Source organism: Oncorhynchus gorbuscha, linkage group LG15 (assembly GCF_021184085.1).
Source record: "Oncorhynchus gorbuscha isolate QuinsamMale2020 ecotype Even-year linkage group LG15, OgorEven_v1.0, whole genome shotgun sequence".
NCBI classification, from domain to species: Eukaryota; Metazoa; Chordata; class Actinopteri; order Salmoniformes; family Salmonidae; genus Oncorhynchus; species Oncorhynchus gorbuscha.
The window spans coordinates 15,690,311-15,714,369 of NC_060187.1; the positions used below are offsets into that span (position 1 = coordinate 15,690,311).

A 24,059-nucleotide genomic window follows, 5' to 3' on the forward strand; every position below is an offset into this window, starting at 1 on the left:
CAACCAAGGACAGACTACTCGCTTCAGCACCCGATGGCCCTGTTTTGTGAGCTTGTGTGGCCTACCACTTAGACAATAACAGCACTTACAGTTGACCAGGGCAGCTTTCGTAGGGCAGAAATTTGATGAACTGACTTGTTGGAAAGGTGGCATCCTATGACAGTGCCACGTTGAACATCTCTGAGCTCTTCAGTAAGGCCATTCTACTGCCAATGTTTGTCTATGGAGATTGCATGGCTTTTGTACTCGATTGTATACACCTGTCAGCAACAGATGTGGGGGAAATAGCTAAATCCACTAATGTGAATGATTTGTCCACATACTGTTGGAGAGCAATGTTTCTTTGAAAAAAGTATGTATGCATTATGCTTTATCATAAAACGAATTATGCAACCTGTAGGCTAGTTGATTGTCCTCTTCTCAGTATTGGATATAGCCTCTCTATAACGTGCTTATTGACAGGTAGCATTAGTTCATTAGCCATGGGGTATAGTCTACCACAGGATGGCAATACAATACTCGTTATTGTTTCATAGTGCCCACTTATACATTTTGTAAACGGTGGGGGTCGCCAATCGTCCAGGGTAGCCTACAGTAGCGCGCCGGTGCCTGGTTTCATGTGCGTACCTTTCCAGTCTGCTCTCTCTCACTCAGATGGGAGCGACAAAAACACAGACGCCCACCTATCACTGCCTCCGCTCACTTTCTATCACAGCAACTCAAGATGGCGGCAGCTTCCTACATCCAGCCGCCGACCGTTCACTCTTTGAACCAGGAAAGTGCAAATATCCCTGATTCTGACAGCCCGGAGAGCCGGCAGGATGAGGACGCAGCATCCGAGGGGACCAGTCTCAGAGACTTACCCGATTTGGAACCGGTGGAAATTGAGAAGAGGCTAGAGAAAACTCGCCGCGAGCTGAGCAACAGGAGGAAAATCCTCATTAAAAACCTTCCACAAGATACAACCAACCAGGTAGCCTACACTTTTCTGTATTCTGACAGATGGAGTGAAAGTTGTTTTGTTGCGCTACTCTTGCGGCTCTCTGGAAGTTTAACATAATTTCATGGGTGCTAATATGCAATACTTATGTGTAGTTAAATTTGTACCAAAATGAATATTGGGCCTAATTAACTTAAACGGTTTGAGAAATCCATTCATTTTGCTGCGAGTATTGTCGAGGCTCTGCTACCTGCCACTCTCATTCGATATCCATATTACTGTTAAATAGTAGAAGTTTGTAATGCATCAGTCGAATTCCTACAAAGACAGTTATACAATGTAAATGCTGAAAGGCATTTAACTATGGACGCGCACCGGGCATGTTATATTTTGTTGTTACAATGTAGCGAGGAAAGATATCAGACAGTGGCCTCGAGTTTGTTAATCATTTCTACAATGTGACCAATGTACACAAATATTTGCCAGTAGCTTACAATTTAGCAAATAGAAGCGAAGCCAAGAACAATGTTATGCGTTTATTTATATGCGTAGACATCCACTTCACATTAAACTTTAAAGTTTGTCTGATATGGGCTATTTGGTTTTTAATTTTGTCTGATATGGGCTATTTGGTTTTTTTTGTCTGATATGGGCTATTTGGTTTTTAATTTAGTCTGATATGGGCTATTTGTCTGATATGGGCTAATTTTGTTTGGGCTATTTGGTTTTTAATTTTGTCTGATATGGGCTATTTGTTTTTAATTTTGTCTGATATGGGCTATTTGGTTTTTAAGTTTGTCTGATATGGGCTATTTGGTTTTTAATTTAGTCTGATATGTCTGATATGGGCTATTTGGTTTTTAATTTAGTCTGATATGGGCTATTTGGTTTTTAAGTTTGTCTGATATGGGCTATTTGGTTTTTAAGTTTGTCTGATATGGGCTATTTGGTTTTTAATTTTGTCTGATATGGGCTATTTGGTTTTTAATTGTGTCTGATATGGGCTATTTGGTTTTTAATTTTGTCTGATATGGGCTATTTGGTTTTTAAGTTTGTCTGATATGGGCTATTTGGTTTTTAATTTTGTCTGATATGGGCTATTTGGTTTTTAATTTAGTCTGATATGGGCTAATTTGGTTTTTTGGTTTTTAATTTTGTCTGATATGGGCTATTTGGTTTTTAATTTTGTCTGAAGTTTGTTTTTAATTTTGTCTGATATGGGCTATTTGGGTCTGATTTGGTTTTGGTTTTTAATTTAGTCTGATATGGGCTATTTGGTTTTTAATTTAGTCTGATATGGGCTATTTGGTTTTTAAGTTTGTCTGATATGGGCTATTTGGTTTTTAATTTTGTCTGATATGGGCTATTTGGTTTTTAGTTTTGCGACATGACAACCAAATCGAGCATTACAATATGTTATTCCTGATTACGCAGTACGACCATATCATAATACTACAACTATCCAATATACAGTATATTAAGTTATAAGGGAATGTCGTTGCACGTCAAACCATTGATTTTAAAACACACACAAACAGTCTGCACCACAGTTCCCATGAGAGTAAGTCGGTTTTCCCAGAATCCACACACTTAGGAGAGAGCAACATATTTAAACAGATCCACTCTGCTGTATCCACCATAAGGAGGCTCCAAGGTTGATGGAAATTGAAAACCATCTCTGGCTTATGTAGTAACCTGTCTGCTACCCCCCATCCTCTCCATATCCACTCCTCAACCCCAGCCCCCAGCCCATTTCCAGCCCCCCAGTATAGTAGGAGCCTGACTAGCCCCATTTTAATGGTGTCCTTGTCCAGGTTGGATGGTGTCAGATCTATAGCCCTGCTGATACCCCTCAGATGAACGGGAAGGGGATGGAGAGAGGTAGGGAGAGAAGATATAGCAGAAAAGCAGGTTGAGAGAGAGCAGTCGGAGGTTGAGCGGTTGATGGACGATACAGTGCATTCACAGAGTATTCAGACTTCTTGACTTTTTCCACATTTTGTTACGTTACAGCTGTGTTCTAAAATGTATTACATAGTTTTTTTTTCACCTAATCAGTCTACACACAATAACCCATAATGACAAAGCAAATACTTTTTATTTTGCAAATGTATTACAAAAATAAATACATGGAAATATCACATTTACATAAGTATTCAGACACTTTACTCAGTACTATGTTGAAGCACCGTTGGTAGCGATTACAGCCTGGAGTCTTCGTAGGGTATGAAGCTACAAGCTTGGCACACCTGTATTCGGGGAGTTTCTCTCAGTCTTCTCTGCAGATCCTCTCAAGCTCTGTCAGATCGGATGGGGTCTCGTCACGTCTCTCTAGAGATGTTCGATTGGGTTCAAGTCCGGGGTCTGGCTGGGCCACTCAACATCATTCAGAAACTTGTCCCGAAGCCACTCCTGCGTTGTCTTGGCTGATGGTTTAGGGTCGTTGTCCTGGTGGAAGGTAAACCTTCGCCCCAGTCTGAGGTCCTGAGCGCTATTGAGCAAGTTTTCACCAAGGATCTTTCTGTACTTTGCTCCATTCATCTTTCCCTCAATCCTGACTAGTCTCCCAGTCCCTGCCACAGAAAAACATCTCCACAACATGATGCGGCCACCACCATGCTTCATTGTAGGGGTGGTGCCAGGATTCCTCCAGACATGAAGCTCAGCAATTCAGGCCAAAGTGTTCAATGTTGGTTTCATCAGATCAGAGAATCTTGTTTCTCGAGGTCTGAGAGTCCTTTAGGTGCCTCCAAGCGGGCTGTTATGTGCCTTTTACTGAGGAGTGGCTTCCGTCTAGCCACTCTACCATAAAGGCCTGATTGGTGGAGTGCTGCAGAGATGGTTGTTCTTCTAGAAGTTTCTCCCATCTCCACAGAGGAACTCTGGAGCTCTGTCAGTGACCATCGGGTTCTTGGTCACCTCTCTGACCAAGGCCCTTCTCAGCCAATTGCTCAGTTTGGCCGTTTGGCCAGCTTTAGGAAGAGTCTTGGTGGTTCCAAACTTTTTACATTTAAGAATGGTGGCCATTGTGTTCTTGGAGACCTTCAATGTTGCAGACATTTTGTAGTACCCTTCCCCAGATCTGTGCCTCGACACAATCCTGTCTCGGAGCTCCACGGACAATTCCCCTTTAACCTCATGACTTGTTTTTTTACTCTGACATGTACTGTGGGACCTTAAATAGACAGGTGTGTTCCTTCCCAAATCATGTCCAATCAATTGAATCAATTGAATTTACCACAGGTGGACTCCAATCAAGTTGTAGAAACATCTCAAGGATGATCAATGGAAACAGGATGCACCTGAGCTCAATTTCGAGTCTCATAGGAAAGGGTCTGAATACTGTAAATAAAGTATGTTTTTTATTTTTTATACATTTGCAAAAAAAATCTGTACCTGTTTTCACTTTGTTATTATATTAGGTATTATGTGCAGATTGATGAGGAAATGATTTTATTAAATAATTTTTAGAATAAGGTTGTAACGTAACAAAATGTGGAAAAAGGGAAGGGGTCTGAATAGTTTCAGAATGCACTGTATAGATGGTTTATGTTCCATCAACCAGTCCTCTCTTACAAAGGAGATTTCATCTCCGTGAGACTAACCTGGATAAATAAAGGTTAAGTAGAAACAAATGAGAGTGGGGCAGAATACAGGGTGGGGAGGCTAAGGGGTGAGGTGGAAGGGATGGGGAGGCTAAGGGGTGAGGTGGAAGGGATGGGGAGGCTAAGGGGTGAGGTGGAAGGGATGGGGAGGCTAAGGGGTGAGGTGGAAGGGATGGGGAGGCTAAGGGGTGAGGTGGAAGGGGTGGGGAGGCTAAGGGGTGAGGTGGATGACTTAAATGTAAATGTAAATGTGGAAGGGATGGGGAGGCTAAGGGGTGAGGTGGAAGGGATGGGGAGGATGAGGGGTGAGGTGGAAGGGATGGGGAGGCTAAGGGGTGAGGTGGAAGGGATGGGGAGGATGAGGGGTGAGGTGGAAGGGATGGGGAGGCTAAGGGGTGAGGTGGAAGGGATGGGGAGGATGAGGGGTGAGGTGGAAGGGATGGGGAGGCTATGGGGTGAGGTGGAAGGGATGGGGAGGATGAGGGGTGGAAGGGATGGGGAGGCTAAGGGGTGGGAAGGGATGAAGGGATGGGGGAGGATGAGGGAGGATGAGGTGGAAGGGATGGGGATGGGGAGGATGAGGGGTGAGGTGGAAGGGATGGGGAGGATGAGGGTGAGGTGGAAGGGATGGGGAGGATGAGGGGTGAGGTGGAAGGGATGGGGAGGATGGGGTGAGGTGGAAGGGATGGGGAGGAGGATGAGGGGTGAGGTGGAAGGGATGGGGAGGATGAGGGGTGAGGTGGAAGGGATGGGGAGGGGAGGATGAGGGGTGAGGTGGAAGGGATGGGGATGGGGGTGAGGTGGAAGGGATGGGGAGGATGAGGGAGGTGAGGTGGAAGGGATGGGGAAGGATGGGGAGGCTAAGGGGTGAGGTGGAAGGGATGGGGAGGCTGGGGAGGATGAGGTGAGGTGGAAGGGATGGGGGCTAAGGGGTGAGGTGGAAGGAGGGATGGAGGAAGGATGAGGGGGGTGAGGTGGAAGGGATGGGGAGGATGAGGGGTGAGGTGGAAGGGATGGGGAGGATGAGGGGGTGAGGGGGGGGAGGATGAGGGGTGAGGTGGAAGGGATGGGGAGGCTAAGGGGTGAGGTGGAAGGGATGGGGAGGATGAGGGGTGAGAAGGGATGGGGAGGATGGAAAGGGATGGGGAGGATGAGGGGAAGGGATGGGGAGGTGGAAGGGATGGAAGGGATGGGGAGGCTGAGGGGTGAGGTGGAAGGGATGGGGAGGATGAGGTGGAAGGGATGGGGAGGATGAGGGGTGAGGTGGAAGGGATGGGGAGGATGAGGGGTGAGGTGGAAGGGATGGGGGGCTAAGGCTGGAAGGGGGAGGCTGAGGTGGAAGGTGGATGGGGAGGCTAAGGGGTGAGGTGGAAGGGATGGGGAGGCTAAGGGGTGAGGTGGAAGGGAAGGGATGGGGAGGCTAAGGGGTGAGGTGGAGGTGGAAGGGATGGGGAGGCTAAGGGGTGAGGTGGAAGGAAGGATGATGGGGTGAGGTGGAAGGGATGGGGTGAGGTGGAAGGGATGGGGAGGATGAGGGGTGAGGTGGAAGGGATGGGGAGGCTAAGGGGTGAGGTGGAAGGTGGGGAAGGATGAGGGGGTGAGGTGGAAGGGATGGGGAGGCTAAGGGGTGAGGTGGAAGGGATGGGGAGGATGAGGGGTGAGGTGGAAGGGATGGGGAGGATGAGGGGTGAGGTGGAAGGGATGGGGAGGCTAAGGGGTGAGGTGGAAGGGATGGGGAGGATGAGGGGTGAGGTGGAAGGGATGGGGAGGATGAGGGGTGAGGTGGAAGGGATGGGGAGGCTACGGGTGAGGTGGAAGGGATGGGATGAGGGGTGAGGTGGAAGGGATGGGGAGGATGAGGGGTGAGGTGGAAGGGATGGGGAGGATGAGGGTGAGGTGGAAGGGATGGGGAGGCTAAGGGGTGAGGTGGAAGGGATGGGGAGGATGAGGGGTGAGGTGGAAGGGATGGGGAGGATGAGGGGGGAGGATGAGGTGGAAGGGATGGGGAGGATGAGGGGTGAGGTGGAAGGGATGGGGAGGATGAGGGGTGAGGTGGAAGGGATGGGGAGGCTAAGGGGTGAGGTGGAAGGGATGGGGAGGCTAAGGGGTGAGGTGGAAGGGATGGGGAGGATGGAAGGGGTGATGGGGGAGGCTAAGGGGTGAGGTGGAAGGGATGGGGAGGATGAGGGGTGAGGTGGAAGGGATGGGGAGGCTAAGGGGTGAGGTGGAAGGGATGGGGAGGTGGGATGGGGAAGAGGTGGAAGGGATGGGGAGGATGAGGGGTGAGGTGGAAGGGATGGGGAGGATGAGGGGTGAGGTGGAAGGGATGGGGAGGCTAAGGGGTGAGGTGGAAGGGATGGGGAGGCTAAGGGGTGAGGTGGAAGGGATGGGGAGGCTACGGGGTGAGGTGGAAGGGATGGGGAGGCTAAGGGGTGAGGTGGAAGGGATGGGGAGGATGAGGGGTGAGGTGGAAGGGATGGGGAGGATGAGGGGTGAGGTGGAAGGGATGGGGAGGATGAGGGGTGAGGTGGAAGGGATGGGGAGGCTACGGGGTGAGGTGGAAGGGATGGGGAGGCTAAGGGGTGAGGTGGAAGGGATGGGGAGGATGAGGGGGGGTGAGGTGGAAGGAATGGGGAGGATGAGGGGTGAGGTGGAAGGGATGGGGAGGATGAGGGGTGAGGTGGAAGGGATGGGGAGGATGAGGGGTGAGGTGGAAGGGATGGGGAGGCTAAGGGGTGAGGTGGAAGGGATGGGGAGATGAGGGGTGAGGTGGAAGGGATGGGGAGGATGAGGGGTGAGGTGGAAGGGATGGGGAGGATGAGGGGTGAGGTGGAAGGGATGGGGAGGATGAGGGGTGAGGTGGAAGGGATGGGGAGGCTAAGGGGTGAGGTGGAAGGGATGGGGAGGCTAAGGGGTGAGGTGGAAGGGATGGGGAGGATGAGGGGTGAGGTGGAAGGGATGGGGAGGCTAAGGGGTGAGGTGGAAGGGATGGGGAGGATGAGGGGTGAGGTGGAAGGGATGGGGAGGCTAAGGGGTGAGGTGGAAGGATGGGGAGGCTAAGGGGTGAGGTGGAAGGGATGGGGAGGATGAGGGGTGAGGTGGAAGGGATGGGGAGGCTAAGGGGTGAGGTGGAAGGGATGGGGAGGCTAAGGGGTGAGGTGGAAGGGATGGGGAGGCTACGGGGTGAGGTGGAAGGGATGGGGAGGCTAAGGGGTGAGGTGGAAGGGATGGGGAGGATGAGGGGTGAGGTGGAAGGGATGGGGAGGATGAGGGGTGAGGTGGAAGGGATGGGGAGGATGAGGGGTGAGGTGGAAGGGATGGGGAGGATGAGGGGTGAGGTGGAAGGGATGGGGAATGGGATGGAAGGGATGGGGAGGATGAGGGGTGAGGGAAGGGATGGGGAGGATGGGGGTGAGGTGGAAGGGATGGGGAGGCTAAGGGGTGAGGTGGAAGGGATGGGGAGGATGAGGGGAAGGGATGAGGGGTGAGGTGGAAGGGATGGGGAGGATGAGGGGTGAGGTGGAAGGGATGGGGAGGATGAGGCATCAAACTACCCACTCACCTCCTGTCAGCTAAGCTGTTCAATTATTTAGAGCTTCTGGAACAGGTGAGACTCATGCAGGTGGTGTGTATGTCACCTTCTTTACCCAGCCCTCTCCTGGATAGCACTGCTGCATGTGTTGATAGCAGATGTTGTCAAATCTGCCCCTCAAAGAACAAGACACACTCTTCATCACCACCTTGCACACACAACACACACTCAATATCACATGCACAAACATACACAAAACCCCACGCACAAACAAACACAAATGCAAGCCTGCATACAAATCCATTATTTTGAAGAGGTCATTAATTGTATTGATATAATGGGTATCCTACTCCCTGAGTAGCTCCCTAAGAGGACTGAAATAGCTGACAGGGAGCCGAGTGGTGCAGCATGCCTGACTCTGAGCCTGGGTGTAGAAGCTAGCTGTCTGTTGTAGAGCTAGCTGCCTGGCTGACTGTTGTAGAGCTAGCTGCCTGGCTGACTGTTGTAGAGCTAGCTGCCTGGCTGACTGTTGTAGAGCCAGCTGCCTGGCTGACTGTTTTAGAGCTCGCTGCCTGGCTGACTGTTGTAGAGCTCGCTGCCTGGCTGGCTGTTGTAGAGCTAGCTGCCTGGCTGACTGTTGTAGAGCTAGTTGCCTGGCTAGCTGCCTGGCTGGCTGTTGTAGAGCTAGCTGCCTGGCTGACTGTTGTAGAGCTAGTTGCCTGGCTAGCTGCCTGGCTGACTGTTGTAGAGCTAGCTGCCTCCTGCTGAGGGGTCGTCATTAGAGCAGCATGATGCCTGGTTACACACTGGTGGAGCACAGTCTCTATTCACACAGTTACATTCACTTTAACCACACGCCCACAGATCATGCGGGTGTGTGGTCCTGTGTGGCTCAGTTGGTAGAGCATGGTGCTACAGAGCATAGTGCTACAGAGCATAGTGCTACAGAGCATGGTGCTACAGAGCATGGTGCTACAGAGCATGGTGCTACAGAGCATGGTGCTACAGAGCATAGTGCTACAGAGCATGGTGCTTCAGAGCATGGTGCTACAGAGCATAGTGCTACAGAGCATGGTGCTTCAGAGCATAGTGCTACAGAGCATAGTGCTACAGAGCATGGTGCTACAGAGCATAGTGCTACAGAGCATGGTGCTACAGAGCATGGTGCTACAGAGCATGGTGCTACAGAGCATGGTGCTACAGAGCATAGTGCTACAGAGCATGGTGCTACAGAGCATGGTGCTACAGAGCATGGTGCTACAGAGCATAGTGCTACAGAGCATGGTGCTACAGAGCATGGTGCTACAGAGCATAGTGCTACAGAGCATGGTGCTACAGAGCATAGTGCTACAGAGCATGGTGCTACAGAGCATGGCGCTACAGAGCATGGTGCTCTAGAGCATAGTGCTACAGAGCATGGTGCTACAGAGCATGGTGCTTCAGAGCATGGTGCTACAGAGCATGGTGCTACAGAGCATGGTGCTACAGAGCATGGTGCTACAGAGCATGGTGCTTCAGAGCATAGTGCTTCAGAGCATGGTGCTACAGAGCATAGTGCTACAGAGCATGGTGCTTCAGAGCATGGTGCTACAGAGCATAGTGCTACAGAGCATAGTGCTACAGAGCATGGTGCTACAGAGCATGGTGCTACAGAGCATGGTGCTACAGAGCATGGTGCTACAGAGCATAGTGCTACAGAGCATGGTGCTACAGAGCATGGTGCTACAGAGCATGGTGCTACAGAGCATAGTGCTACAGAGCATAGTGCTACAGAGCATGGTGCTACAGAGCATAGTGCTACAGAGCATGGTGCTACAGAGCATAATGCTACAGAGCATGGTGCTACAGAGCATAGTGCTACAGAGCATAGTGCTACAGAGCATAGTGCTACAGAGCATAGTGCTACAGAGCATGGTGCTACAGAGCATGGTGCTACAGAGCATGGTGTAACAGAGCATGGTGCTACAGAGCATAGTGCTAACAGAGCATGGTGCTACAGAGCATAGTGCTACAGAGCATGGTGCTACAGAGCATAGTGCTACAGAGCATGGTGCTACAGAGCATGGTGCTACAGAGCATGGTGCTACAGAGCATGGTGCTACAGAGCATAGTGCTACAGAGCATAGTGCTACAGAGCATGGTGCTACAGAGCATGGTGCTACAGAGCATGGTGCTACAGAGCATAGTGCTACAGAGCATAGTGCTTGTAACACCATGGTTGCGGCTTCAAATCTTACCAGTATGAAAAAAAGTCTGAAAATGTATGCAGTCACTAGTGTGAATTGCTCTGGATAAGAGCGTCTGCTAAATGACGTAAATTATTACTCTGCTATTATCAGAGCTGGTTGAGAAGCAAAGACTACTGGCAACTTAAAGTGGAAATATGTTGCATTCACAGCAGTGACGTAACTAGAGATTCATGGATAGAGGGGCTCAGCCTCTTTTAGGCGGGTCTGGGCATACTCCCCCCTCTCTATCTATCTGTTCTGACTTACCACAAATTCACATCGTAGCCTATCTGCATGAATCCGTCCTGTCTCAGAGCCTTTACCTGTCCGTTTACAGTTAGCAAGCAGTTTCAAGCCACAGAAGTAGCTAACATTAACCAGAATGTTAGCTACAAGTAGGCCTAACAGTCACTAGCCCTTGCAGCAGCCTCTGCAGCAGCAGCCTCCCTAGGTCCTAGTGCCCACCCGGTACGAAGTTTAAGATGCGATGGAACATTTGACGAGAAAAAAAAGAAATCACAGAGAAGCCCCCCTAAAATAGGCCTAGCGACGTCTCTGATTCACAGTATGACATTTCAAACTGTATACTGCAATTCCACAGAGTGGAGGGAGACAGAGAGAGACACAGAGTGGAGGGAGACAGAGAGAGACACAGAGTGGAGGTAGACAGAGAGAGACACAGAGTGGAGGGAGACAGAGAGACACAGAGTGGAGGGAGACAGAGAGAGACACAGAGTGGAGGGAGACAGAAAAACACAGAGTGGAGGGAGACAGAGAAACACAGAGTGGAGGGAGACAGAGAGAGACACAGAGTGAAGGGAGACAAAGGGAGACAGAGAGACACAGAGTGGAGGGAGTCAGAGAGACACAGCGTGGCGGGAGTCAGAGAGACACAGAGTGGCGGGAGACAGAATGGCGGGAGACAGAGAGACACAGAGTGGAGGGAGACAGAGTGGAGGGAGACGGAGAGACACAGAGTGGGGGGAGACAGAGAGAGAGACATAGTGGTGGGAGACAGAGAGACACAGAGTGGAGGGAGACAGAGAGAGACACAGAGTGGAGGGAGACAGAGAGAGACACAGAGTGGAGGGAGAGACAGAGTGGAGGGAGACAGACAGAGACACAGAGTGGAGGGAGAGACAGAGTGGAGGGAGAGACAGAGTGGAGGGAGAGACGGAGTGGAGGGAGACAGAGAGACACAGAGTGGAGGGAGACAGAGAGAGACACAGAGTGGAGGGAGAGACAGAGTGGAGGGAGAGACAGAGTGGAGGGAGAGACAGAGTGGAGGGAGACAGAGAGAGACAGAGTGGAGGGAGACAGAGTGGAGGGAGACAGAGAGAGACACAGAGTGGCGGGAGACAGAGTGGAGGGAGACAGAGAGACACAGAGTGGCGGGAGACAGAGTGGAGGGAGACAGAGAGACACAGAGTGGCGGGAGACAGAGTGGAGGGAGACAGAGAGACACAGAGTGGCGGGAGACAGAGTGGAGGGAGACAGAGAGAGACACAGAGTGGCGGGAGACAGAGAGACACAGAGTGGAGGGAGACAGAGAGAGACACAGAGTGGAGGGAGACAGAGAGAGACATAGACTGGAGGGAGAGACAGAGTGGAGGGAGACAGAGAGACACAGAGTGGAGGGAGACAGAGAGAGACACAGAGTGGAGGGAGAGACAGAGTGGAGGGAGAGACAGAGTGGAGGGAGAGACAGAGTGGAGGGAGACAGAGAGACACAGAGTGGAGGGAGATAGAGAGAGACACAGAGTGGAGGGAGAGACAGAGTGGAGGGAGAGACAGAGTGGAGGGAGAGACAGAGTGGAGGGAGAGACAGAGTGGAGGGAGACAGAGGGAGACAGAGTGGAGGGAGACAGAGTGGAGGGAGAGACAGAGTGGAGGGAGAGACAGAGTGGTGGGAGACAGAGTGGAGGGAGAGACAGAGTGGAGTGGAGGGAGACAGAGTGGAGGGAGACAGAGAGAGACAGAGTGGAGGGAGACAGAGTGGAGGGAGACAGAGAGAGAGACATAGTGGTGGGAGACAGAGAGACACAGAGTGGAGGGAGACAGAATGGAGGGAGAGACGGAGTGGAGGGAGACAGAGAGACACAGAGTGGAGGGAGACAGAGAGAGACACAGAGTGGAGGGAGAGACAGAGTGGAGGGAGACAGAGTGGAGGGAGACAGAGTGGAGGGAGAGACAGAGTGGAGGGAGACAGAGAGAGACAGAGTGGAGGGAGACAGGAGAGACACAGAGTGGAGAGTCAGAGAGACACAGAGTGGAGGGAGACAGAATGGCGGGAGACAGAGAGACACAGAGTGGAGGGAGACAGAGTGGAGGGAGACAGAGAGACACAGAGTGGCGGGAGACAGAGTGGAGGGAGACAGAGAGACACAGAGTGGAGGGAGACAGAGTGGAGGGAGACAGAGAGACACAGAGTGGAGGGAGACAGAGTGGAGAGAGACAGAGAGACACAGAGTGGCGGAGACAGAGTGGAGGGAGACAGAGAGACACAGAGTGGCAGACAGAGTGGAGGGAGACAGAGAGACACAGAGTGGCGGGAGACAGAGTGGAGGGAGACAGAGAGACACAGAGTGGCGGGAGGAGAGACACAGAGTGGAGGGAGACAGAGAGAGACACAGAGTGGAGGGAGACAGAGAGAGACATAGACTGGAGAGAGAGACAGAGTGGAGGGAGACAGAGAGACACAGAGTGGAGGGAGACAGAGAGAGACAAAGAGTGGAGGGAGAGACAGAGTGGAGGGAGAGACAGAGTGGAGGGAGAGACAGAGTGGAGGGAGACAGAGAGACACAGAGTGGAGGGAGATAGAGAGAGACACAGAGTGGAGGGAGAGACAGAGTGGAGGGAGAGACAGAGTGGAGGGAGAGACAGAGTGGAGGGAGAGACAGAGTGGAGGGAGACAGAGTGGAGGGAGAGACAGAGTGGAGGGAGAGACAGAGTGGAGGGAGACAGAGAGAGACAGAGTGGAGGGAGACAGAGTGGAGGGAGACAGAGAGAGAGACATAGTGGTGGGAGACAGAGAGACACAGAGTGGAGGGAGACAGAGAGAGACACAGAGTGGCGGGAGTCAAGGAGACACAGAGTGGCGGGAGACAGAATGGCGGGAGACAGAGAGACACAGAGTGGCGGGAGACAGAGTGGAGGGAGACAGAGAGAGAGACATAGTGGTGGGAGACAGAGAGACACAGAGTGGAGGGAGACAGAGAGAGACACAGAGTGGAGGGAGACAGAGTGGAGGGAGACAGAGAGACACAGAGTGGCGGGAGACAGAGTGGAGGGAGACAGAGAGACACAGAGTGGCGGGAGACAGAGTGGAGGGAGACAGAGAGAGAGACATAGTGGTGGGAGACAGAGAGACACAGAGTGGAGGGAGACAGAGAGAGACAGAGTGGAGGGAGACAGAGAGACACAGAGTGGAGGGAGAGACAGAGTGGAGGGAGACAGAGAGAGACACAGAGTGGAGGGAGACAGAGAGAGACATAGACTGGAGGGAGAGACAGAGTGGAGGGAGACAGAGAGACACAGAGTGGAGGGAGACAGAGAGAGACACAGAGTGGAGGGAGAGACAGAGTGGAGGGAGAGACAGAGAGTGGAGGGAGAGACAGAGTGGAGGGAGACAGAGAGACAGAGTGGAGGGAGACAGAGTGGAGGGAGACAGAGTGGAGGGAGAGACAGAGTGGAGGGAGACAGAGAGACACAGAGTGGAGGGAGACAGAGAGACACAGAGTGGAGGGAGACAGAGAGAGACAGAGTGGAGGGAGAGACAGAGTGGAGGGAGACAGACAGAGACACAGAGTGGGAGGGAGAGACAGAGTGGAGGGAGACGGAGTGGAGGGAGACAGAGAGACACAGAGTGGAGGGAGACAGAGAGAGACACAGAGTGGAGGGAGAGACAGAGTGGAGGGAGAGACAGAGTGGAGGGAGAGACAGAGTGGAGGGAGACAGAGAGAGACAGAGTGGAGGGAGACAGAGTGGAGGGAGACAGAGAGAGACACAGAGTGGCGGGAGACAGAGTGGAGGGAGACAGAGAGACACAGAGTGGCGGGAGACAGAGTGGAGGGAGACAGAGAGACACAGAGTGGCGGGAGACAGAGTGGAGGGAGACAGAGAGACACAGAGTGGAGGGAGACAGAGAGAGACACAGAGTGAAGGGAGACAAAGGGAGACAGAGAGAGACACAGAGTGGAGGGAGTCAGAGAGACACAGCGTGGCGGGAGTCAGAGAGACACAGAGTGGCGGGAGACAGAATGAGGGAGACAGAGAGACACAGAGTGGAGGGAGACAGAGTGGAGGGAGACAGAGAGACACAGAGTGGAGGGAGAGAGAGTGGAGGGAGAGACAGAGAGAGACATAGTGGTGGGAGACAGAGAGACACAGAGTGGAGGGAGACAGAGAGAGACACAGAGTGGAGGGAGACAGAGAGAGACACAGAGTGGAGGGAGAGACAGAGTGGAGGGAGACAGACAGAGACACAGAGTGGAGGGAGAGACAGAGTGGAGGGAGAGACGGAGTGGAGGGAGACAGAGAGACACAGAGTGGAGGGAGACAGAGAGAGACACAGAGTGGAGGGAGAGACAGAGTGGAGGGAGAGACAGAGTGGAGGGAGAGACAGAGTGGAGGGAGACAGAGTGGAGGGAGACAGAGTGGAGGGAGACAGAGAGAGACACAGAGTGGCGGGGAGACAGAGTGGAGGAGACAGAGAGACACAGTGGCGGGAGACAGAGTGGAGACAGAGAGACACAGAGTGGCGGGAGAGAGAGTGGAGGAGACAGAGAGACACAGAGTGGCGGGAGACAGAGTGGAGGGAGACAGAGAGACACAGAGTGGCGGGAGACAGAGAGACACAGAGTGGAGGGAGACAGAGAGAGACACAGAGTGGAGGGAGACAGAGAGAGACATAGACTGGAGGGAGAGACAGAGTGGAGGGAGACAGAGAGACACAGAGTGGAGGGAGACAGAGAGAGACACAGAGTGGAGGGAGAGACAGAGTGGAGGGAGAGACAGAGTGGAGGGAGAGACAGAGTGGAGGGAGAGAGAGAGACAGAGTGGAGGGAGACAGAGAGAGACACAGAGTGGAGGGAGACACAGAGTGGAGGGAGAGACAGAGTGGAGGGAGAGACAGAGTGGAGGGAGAGACAGAGTGGAGGGAGACAGAGGGAGACAGAGTGGAGGGAGACAGAGTGGAGGGAGAGACAGAGTGGAGGGAGACAGAGAGAGACAGAGTGGAGGGAGAGACAGAGTGGAGGGAGAGACAGAGTGGAGGGAGACAGAGAGAGACAGAGTGGAGGGAGACAGAGTGGAGGGAGACAGAGAGAGAGACATAGTGGTGGGAGACAGAGAGACACAGAGTGGAGGGAGACAGAATGGAGGGAGAGACGGAGTGGAGGGAGACAGAGAGACACAGAGTGGAGGGAGACAGAGAGAGACACAGAGTGGAGGGAGAGACAGAGTGGAGGGAGAGACAGAGTGGAGGGAGAGACAGAGTGGAGGGAGAGACAGAGTGGAGGGAGACAGAGAGACACAGAGTGGAGGGAGATAGAGAGAGACACAGAGTGGAGGGAGAGACAGAGTGGAGGGAGAGACAGAGTGGAGGGAGAGACAGAGTGGAGGGAGAGACAGAGTGGAGGGAGACAGAGAGAGACAGAGTGGAGGGAGACAGAGTGGAGGGAGAGACAGAGTGGAGGGAGAGACAGAGTGGAGGGAGACAGAGAGAGACAGAGTGGAGGGAGACAGAGTGGAGGGAGAGACAGAGAGAGACATAGTGGTGGGAGACAGAGAGACACAGAGTGGAGGGAGACAGAGAGAGACACAGAGTGGCGGGAGTCAGGAGACACAGAGTGGCGGGAGACAGAATGGCGGGAGACAGAGACACAGAGTGGCGGGAGACAGAGTGGAGGAGACAGAGAGAGGACATAGTGGTGGGAGACAGAGAGACACAGAGTGGAGGGAGACAGAGAGAGACACAGAGTGGAGGGAGACAGAGTGGAGGGAGACAGAGAGACACAGAGTGGCGGGAGACAGAGTGGAGGGAGACAGAGAGACACAGAGTGGCGGGAGACAGAGTGGAGGGAGACAGAGAGAGAGACATAGTGGTGGGAGACAGAGAGACACAGAGTGGAGGGAGACAGAGAGAGACACAGAGTGGAGGGAGACAGAGAGAGACACAGAGTGGAGGGAGAGACAGAGTGGAGGGAGACAGAGAGAGACACAGAGTGGAGGGAGACAGAGAGAGACATAGACTGGAGGGAGAGACAGAGTGGAGGGAGACAGAGAGACACAGAGTGGAGGGAGACAGAGAGAGACACAGAGTGGAGGGAGAGACAGAGTGGAGGGAGAGACAGAGTGGAGGGAGAGACAGAGTGGAGGGAGACAGAGAGAGACAGAGTGGAGGGAGACAGAGTGGAGGGAGAGACAGAGTGGAGGGAGAGACAGAGTGGAGGGAGACAGAGAGAGACACAGAGTGGAGGGAGACAGAGAGACACAGAGTGGAGGGAGACAGAGAGAGACACAGAGTGGAGGGAGAGACAGAGTGGAGGGAGACAGACAGAGACACAGAGTGGAGGGAGAGACAGAGTGGAGGGAGAGACGGAGTGGAGGGAGACAGAGAGACACAGAGTGGAGGGAGACAGAGAGAGACACAGAGTGGAGGGAGAGACAGAGTGGAGGGAGAGACAGAGTGGAGGGAGAGACAGAGTGGAGGGAGACAGAGAGAGACAGAGTGGAGGGAGACAGAGTGGAGGGAGACAGAGAGAGACACAGAGTGGCGGGAGACAGAGTGGAGGGAGACAGAGAGACACAGAGTGGCGGGAGACAGAGTGGAGGGAGACAGAGAGACACAGAGTGGCGGGAGACAGAGTGGAGGGAGACAGAGAGACACAGAGTGGAGGGAGACAGAGAGAGACACAGAGTGAAGGGAGACAAAGGGAGACAGAGAGAGACACAGAGTGGAGGGAGTCAGAGAGACACAGCGTGGCGGGAGTCAGAGAGACACAGAGTGGCGGGAGACAGAATGGCGGGAGACAGAGAGACACAGAGTGGAGGGAGACAGAGTGGAGGGAGACAGAGAGACACAGAGTGGCGGGAGACAGAGTGGAGGGAGACAGAGAGAGAGACATAGTGGTGGGAGACAGAGAGACACAGAGTGGAGGGAGACAGAGAGAGACACAGAGTGGAGGGAGACAGAGAGAGACACAGAGTGGAGGGAGAGACAGAGTGGAGGGAGACAGACAGAGACACAGAGTGGAGGGAGAGACAGAGTGGAGGGAGAGACGGAGTGGAGGGAGACAGAGAGACACAGAGTGGAGGGAGACAGAGAGAGACACAGAGTGGAGGGAGAGACAGAGTGGAGGGAGAGACAGAGTGGAGGAGAGACAGAGTGGAGGAGACAGAGTGGAGGGAGACAGAGTGGAGGGAGACAGAGAGACACAGAGTGGCGGGAGACAGAGTGGAGGGAGACAGAGAGACACAGAGTGGCGGGAGACAGAGTGGAGGGAGACAGAGAGACACAGAGTGGCGGGAGACAGAGTGGAGGGAGACAGAGAGACACAGAGTGGCGGGAGACAGAGTGGAGGGAGACAGAGAGAGACACAGAGTGGCGGGAGACAGAGAGACACAGAGTGGAGGGAGACAGAGAGAGACACAGAGTGGAGGGAGACAGAGAGAGACATAGACTGGAGGGAGAGACAGAGTGGAGGGAGACAGAGAGACACAGAGTGGAGGGAGACAGAGAGAGACACAGAGTGGAGGGAGAGACAGAGTGGAGGGAGAGACAGAGTGGAGGGAGAGACAGAGTGGAGGGAGACAGAGAGACACAGAGTGGAGGGAGACAGAGAGAGACACAGAGTGGAGGGAGAGACAGAGTGGAGGGAGAGACAGAGTGGAGGGAGAGACAGAGTGGAGGGAGAGACAGAGTGGAGGGAGACAGAGGGAGACAGAGTGGAGGGAGACAGAGTGGAGGGAGAGACAGAGTGGAGGGAGACAGAGAGAGACAGAGTGGAGGGAGAGACAGAGTGGAGGGAGAGACAGAGTGGAGGGAGACAGAGAGAGACAGAGTGGAGGGAGACAGAGTGGAGGGAGACAGAGAGAGAGACATAGTGGTGGGAGACAGAGAGACACAGAGTGGAGGGAGACAGAATGGAGGGAGAGACGGAGTGGAGGGAGACAGAGAGACACAGAGTGGAGGGAGACAGAGAGAGACACAGAGTGGAGGGAGAGACAGAGTGGAGGGAGAGACAGAGTGGAGGGAGAGACAGAGTGGAGGGAGAGACAGAGTGGAGGGAGACAGAGAGAGACAGAGTGGAGGGAGACAGAGTGGAGGGAGACAGAGAGAGACACAGAGTGGCGGGAGTCAGAGAGACACAGAGTGGCGGGAGACAGAATGGCGGGAGACAGAGAGACACAGAGTGGAGGGAGACAGAGTGGAGGAGACAGAGAGACACAGAGTGGCGGGAGACAGAGTGGAGGGAGACAGAGAGACACAGAGTGGAGGAGACAGAGTGGAGGGAGACAGAGAGACACAGAGTGGAGGAGTGGAGGGAGACAGAGAGACACAGAGTGGCGGGAGACAGAGTGGAGGGAGACAGAGAGACACAGAGTGGCGGGAGACAGAGTGGAGGGAGACAGAGAGACACAGAGTGGCGGGAGACAGAGTGGAGGGAGACAGAGAGAGACACAGAGTGGCGGGACAGAGAGACACAGAGTGGAGGGAGAGAGAGAGAGACACAGAGTGGAGGGAGACAGAGAGAGACATAGACTGGAGGGAGAGACAGAGTGGAGGGAGACAGAGAGACACAGAGTGGAGGGAGACAGAGAGAGACACAGAGTGGAGGGAGAGACAGAGTGGAGGGAGAGACAGAGTGGAGGGAGAGACAGAGTGGAGGGAGACAGAGAGACACAGAGTGGAGGGAGATAGAGAGAGACACAGAGTGGAGGGAGAGACAGAGTGGAGGGAGAGACAGAGTGGAGGGAGAGACAGAGTGGAGGGAGAGACAGAGTGGAGGGAGACAGAGAGAGACAGAGTGGAGGGAGACAGAGTGGAGGGAGAGACAGAGTGGAGGGAGAGACAGAGTGGAGGGAGACAGAGAGAGACAGAGTGGTGGGAGACAGAGTGGAGGGAGAGACAGAGTGGAGGGAGAGACAGAGTGGAGGGAGACAGAGAGAGACAGAGTGGAGGGAGACAGAGTGGAGGGAGACAGAGAGAGAGACATAGTGGTGGGAGACAGAGAGACACAGAGTGGAGGGAGACAGAGAGAGACACAGAGTGGCGGGAGTCAAGGAGACACAGAGTGGCGGGAGACAGAATGGCGGGAGACAGAGAGACACAGAGTGGGGAGACAGAGTGGAGACACAGAGAGAGACATAGTGGTGGGAGACAGAGAGACACAGAGTGGAGGGAGACAGAGAGACACAGAGTGGAGGGAGACAGAGTGGAGGGGAGACAGAGAGACACAGAGTGGCGGGAGACAGTGGAGGGAGACAGAGAGACACAGAGTGGCGGGAGACAGAGTGGAGGGAGACAGAGAGACATAGTGGTGGGAGACAGAGAGACACAGAGTGGAGGGAGACAGAGAGAGACACAGAGTGGAGGGAGACAGAGAGAGACACAGAGTGGAGGGAGAGACAGAGTGGAGGGAGACAGAGAGAGACACAGTGGAGGGAGACAGAGAGAGACATAGACTGGAGGGAGAGACAGAGTGGAGGGAGACAGAGAGACACAGAGTGGAGGGAGACAGAGAGAGACACAGAGTGGAGGGAGAGACAGAGTGGAGGGAGAGACAGAGTGGAGGGAGAGACAGAGTGGAGGGAGACAGAGAGAGACAGAGTGGAGGGAGACAGAGTGGAGGAGAGACAGAGTGGAGGGAGAGACAGAGTGGAGGAGACAGAGAGAGACAGAGTGGTGGGAGACAGAGTGGAGGGAGAGACAGAGTGGAGGGAGACAGAGAGACACAGAGTGGAGGGAGACAGAGAGACACAGAGTGGAGGGAGAGACAGAGTGGAGGGAGAGACAGAGTGGAGGGAGAGACAGAGTGGAGGAGACAGAGAGACAGAGTGGAGGGAGACAGAGTGGAGGGAGAGACAGAGTGGAGGGAGAGACAGAGTGGAGGGAGACAGAGAGAGACAGAGTGGTGGGAGACAGAGTGGAGGGAGAGACAGAGTGGAGGGAGACAGAGAGACACAGAGTGGAGGGAGACAGAGAGAGACACAGAGTGGAGGGAGAGACAGAGTGGAGGGAGAGACAGAGTGGAGGGAGAGACAGAGTGGAGGGAGACAGAGAGAGACAGAGTGGAGGGAGACAGAGTGGAGGGAGAGACAGAGTGGAGGGAGAGACAGAGTGGAGGGAGACAGAGAGAGACAGAGTGGTGGGAGACAGAGTGGAGGGAGAGACAGAGTGGAGGGAGACAGAGAGAGACACAGAGTGGAGGGAGACAGAGTGGAGGGAGACAGAGAGAGACACAGAGTGGAGGGAGAGACAGAGTGGAGGGAGAGACAGAGTGGAGGGTGAGACAGAGTGGAGGGTGAGACAGAGTGGAGGGAGAGACAGAGTGGAGGGAGACAGAGAGAGACACAGAGTGGAGGGAGACAGAGAGACACAGAGTGGAGGGAGACAGAGAGACACAGAGTGGAGGGAGACAGAGAGACACAGAGTGGAGGGAGAGACAGAGTGGAGGGAGACAGGGAGAGACGCAGAGTGGAGGGAGAGACGCAGAGTGGAGGGAGAGACAGAGTGGAGGGAGAGACAGAGTGGAGGGGGAGACAGAGTGGAGGGAGAGACAGAGAGGAAAGCGAGGCAGGAGTTTGCTGCCTGCTGTTATCGGGTGCCTGTCTGTCTCTGGCACTGGCTCAGAAGCTGCTATTGAGACTACTTCCCTGGTGGGATCAGTAGTTCTTTATATCACTGTAGTCCGATTCTGTGTTCATCCTCTTACAATTGTGTATTTCGGAAGCTGGGACTGACCGTTGATATCAGTATAGTTCATGTACATTCTGACTGAAACACATGGGGTACACATGACATATTGTGACCCATCTTCCCACAGATATCCTTAGACTTTGTAAAGATCAGAAAACTGTAATTCCAATCATTCACAGAGCAGTTGAGGAATGGAATGACATGGTACTAAAGCTGCACATTTGAAAAGTATTTGTAGTTATGTAACACAAACCCTTTCATTCTGTATCTAATATCAGTGTACATTTGAAGTGGCTGGTATGAGTAAATGCACTTAGAAAGAATTGCAAGGTTCTAACATGTAGATAGCTTTACCTTTGAAAGCCCATTGTAACCTCTGTGGCTGTAAAGGGGTTTTGCTTGTGGCAAATCTCTGTATAGCTCAGTCAGTGTGGTGGTTTCAGCTGGTGCCATGATATGTGAGGAGCCTCTGCCTTGCTGCTTGTGTGGTGTGCTGCTGAGGCGCCAGTGTGCCGCTGTGCCCACCTGAGCTCTGAGCTCCAGGGACAAACAGAGATGGGGAAAGATCAGATGAATTGACCAGAAAACGAGATCTGTCCTTGGGCATGCCACCTGCCGCTGATGACTGGAGAGAGAGGAGAGAGAGCTAGAGAGAGAGAGAGAGAGAGAGCTAGAGAGAGAGAGAGAGCTAGCTAGAGAGAGAGAGAGAGCTAGAGAGAGCTAGAGAGAGAGAGAGAGAGAGAGCTAGAGAGAGAGAGAGAGAGAGAGAGAGAGAGAGAGAGCTAGAGAGAGAGAGCTAGAGAGAGAGAGAGAGAGAGAGAGAGCTAGAGAGAGAGAGAGAGAGAGAGAGCTAGAGAGGAGAGAGAGAGAGAGAGAGCTAGAGAGAGAGAGAGAGAGAGAGAGAGCTAGAGAGACAGAGAGCTAGAGAGAGAGAGAGAGAGCTAGAGAGAGAGCTAGAGAGCTAGAGAGAGAGAGAGAGAGCTAGAGAGATAGAGAGAGAGCTAGAGAGAGAGAGAGAGAGAGAGAGCTAGAGAGAGAGAGAGAGCTAGAGAGAGAGAGAGAGAGAGAGAGAGAGAGAGAGAGAGAGAGAGAGAGAGAGAGAGAGAGAGAGAGAGAGAGAGAGAGAGAGAGAGAGAGAGAGAGAGAGAGAGCTAGAGAGAGAGAGAGAGAGAGAGAGCTAGAGAGAGAGAGAGAGAGAGAGCTAGAGAGAGAGAGAGAGAGAGCTAGAGAGAGAGAGAGAGAGAGAGAGAGAGAGAGAGAGAGAGAGAGAGAGAGAGAGAGAGAGAGAGAGAGAGAGAGAGAGAGCTAGAGAGAGAGAGAGAGAGAGAGACAGCTAGAGAGAGAGAGAGAGAGCTAAGGAGAGGAGCTAGTGGTTAGACCTTTGGTTAGACCTTGACTAAAGTCAAGGACAGAGAGAAACAAAGTGAGATGCAACTGTGAAAAGGGGGTCATAGAGAGAGAGGTAGAGAGAGACGGTGTATGTCCATGAGCATGTTCTTGTTCTCTCTGAGTAATGGAACACTGCATGAACATTTCATGAGACAGACTAGTAGCAGAGCGAGGGGCATGAGGAGACAGTTGTTAAACCCTCATTGATGCCACAGTAGAAAAGCCTTTGAGCCCAACCTTTCTGTGCAGGTGTCCTATGAAGTGAGACTATTTAGCCTTGTGTGTGATCTGTGCCGTGCTCTAGTGAGCCACCTGTCTTGCAGTCTGTTGAGGAAGTCACCTGTCTTACACTGTTGAGGAAGTCACCTGTCTTACACTGTTGAGGAAGTCCCCTGTCTTACACTCTGTTGAGGAAGTCACCTGTCTTACACTGTTGAGGAAGTTCCCTGTCTTACACTCTGTTGAGGAAGTCACCTGTCTTACACTGTTGAGGAAGTCACCTGTCTTACACTCTGTTGAGGAAGTCCCCTGTCTTACACTCTGTTGAGGAAGTCCCCTGTCTTACACTCTGTTGAGGAAGTCCCCTGTCTTACACTCTGTTGAGGATGTCACCTGTCTTACACTCTGTTGAGGAAGTCCCCTGTCTTACACTCTGTTGAGGAAGTCCCCTGTCTTACACTCTGTTGAGGAAGTCCCCTGTCTTACACTCTGTTGAGGAAGTCCCCTGTCTTACACTCTGTTGAGGAAGTCCCCTGTCTTACACTCTGTTGAGGAAGTCACCTGTCTTACACTGTTGAGGAAGTTCCCTGTCTTACACTCTGTTGAGGATGTCACCTGTCTTACACTCTGTTGAGGAAGTCACCTGTCTTACACTCTGTTGAGGAAGTCACCTGTCTTACACTCTGTTGAGGAAGTCACCTGTCTTACACTGTTGAGGAAGTCCCCTGTCTTACACTCTGTTGAGGAAGTCCCCTGTCTTACACTCTGTTGAGGAAGTCCCCTGTCTTACACTCTGTTGAGGAAGTCCCCTGTCTTACACTCTGTTGAGGAAGTCCCCTGTCTTACACTCTGTTGAGGAAGTCACCTGTCTTACACTCTGTTGAGGATGTCACCTGTCTTACACTCTGTTGAGGATGTCACCTGTCTTACACTCTGTTGAGGAAGTCACCTGTCTTACACTCTGTTGAGGAAGTCCCCTGTCTTACACTCTGTTGAGGAAGTCCCCTGTCTTACACTCTGTTGAGGAAGTCACCTGTCTTACACTCTGTTGAGGAAGTCCCCTGTCTTACACTCTGTTGAGGAAGTCCCCTGTCTTACACTCTGTTGAGGAAGTCACCTGTCTTACACTCTGTTGAGGATGTCACCTGTCTTACACTCTGTTGAGGAAGTCACCTGTCTTACACTGTTGAGGAAGTTCCCTGTCTTACACTCTGTTGAGGATGTC

General features: G+C 53.0%; 1 protein-coding gene across 3 annotated transcripts in view; it reads left to right on the forward strand.

The window, feature by feature from the left end:
* The first annotated feature begins 699 nt into the window (after nt 1-699).
* raver2 (ribonucleoprotein, PTB-binding 2) overlaps nt 700-24,059 on the forward strand; it is a 151,649-nt gene continuing 128,289 nt past the window's right edge. For all 3 annotated transcript variants that reach the window (XM_046301635.1, XM_046301636.1, XM_046301637.1), the window contains exon 1: nt 700-973. In XM_046301635.1, the coding sequence (XP_046157591.1) occupies nt 725-973 (249 nt within the window). In that variant the 5' untranslated portion in view covers nt 700-724. The remainder of the gene's footprint in view (nt 974-24,059) is intronic.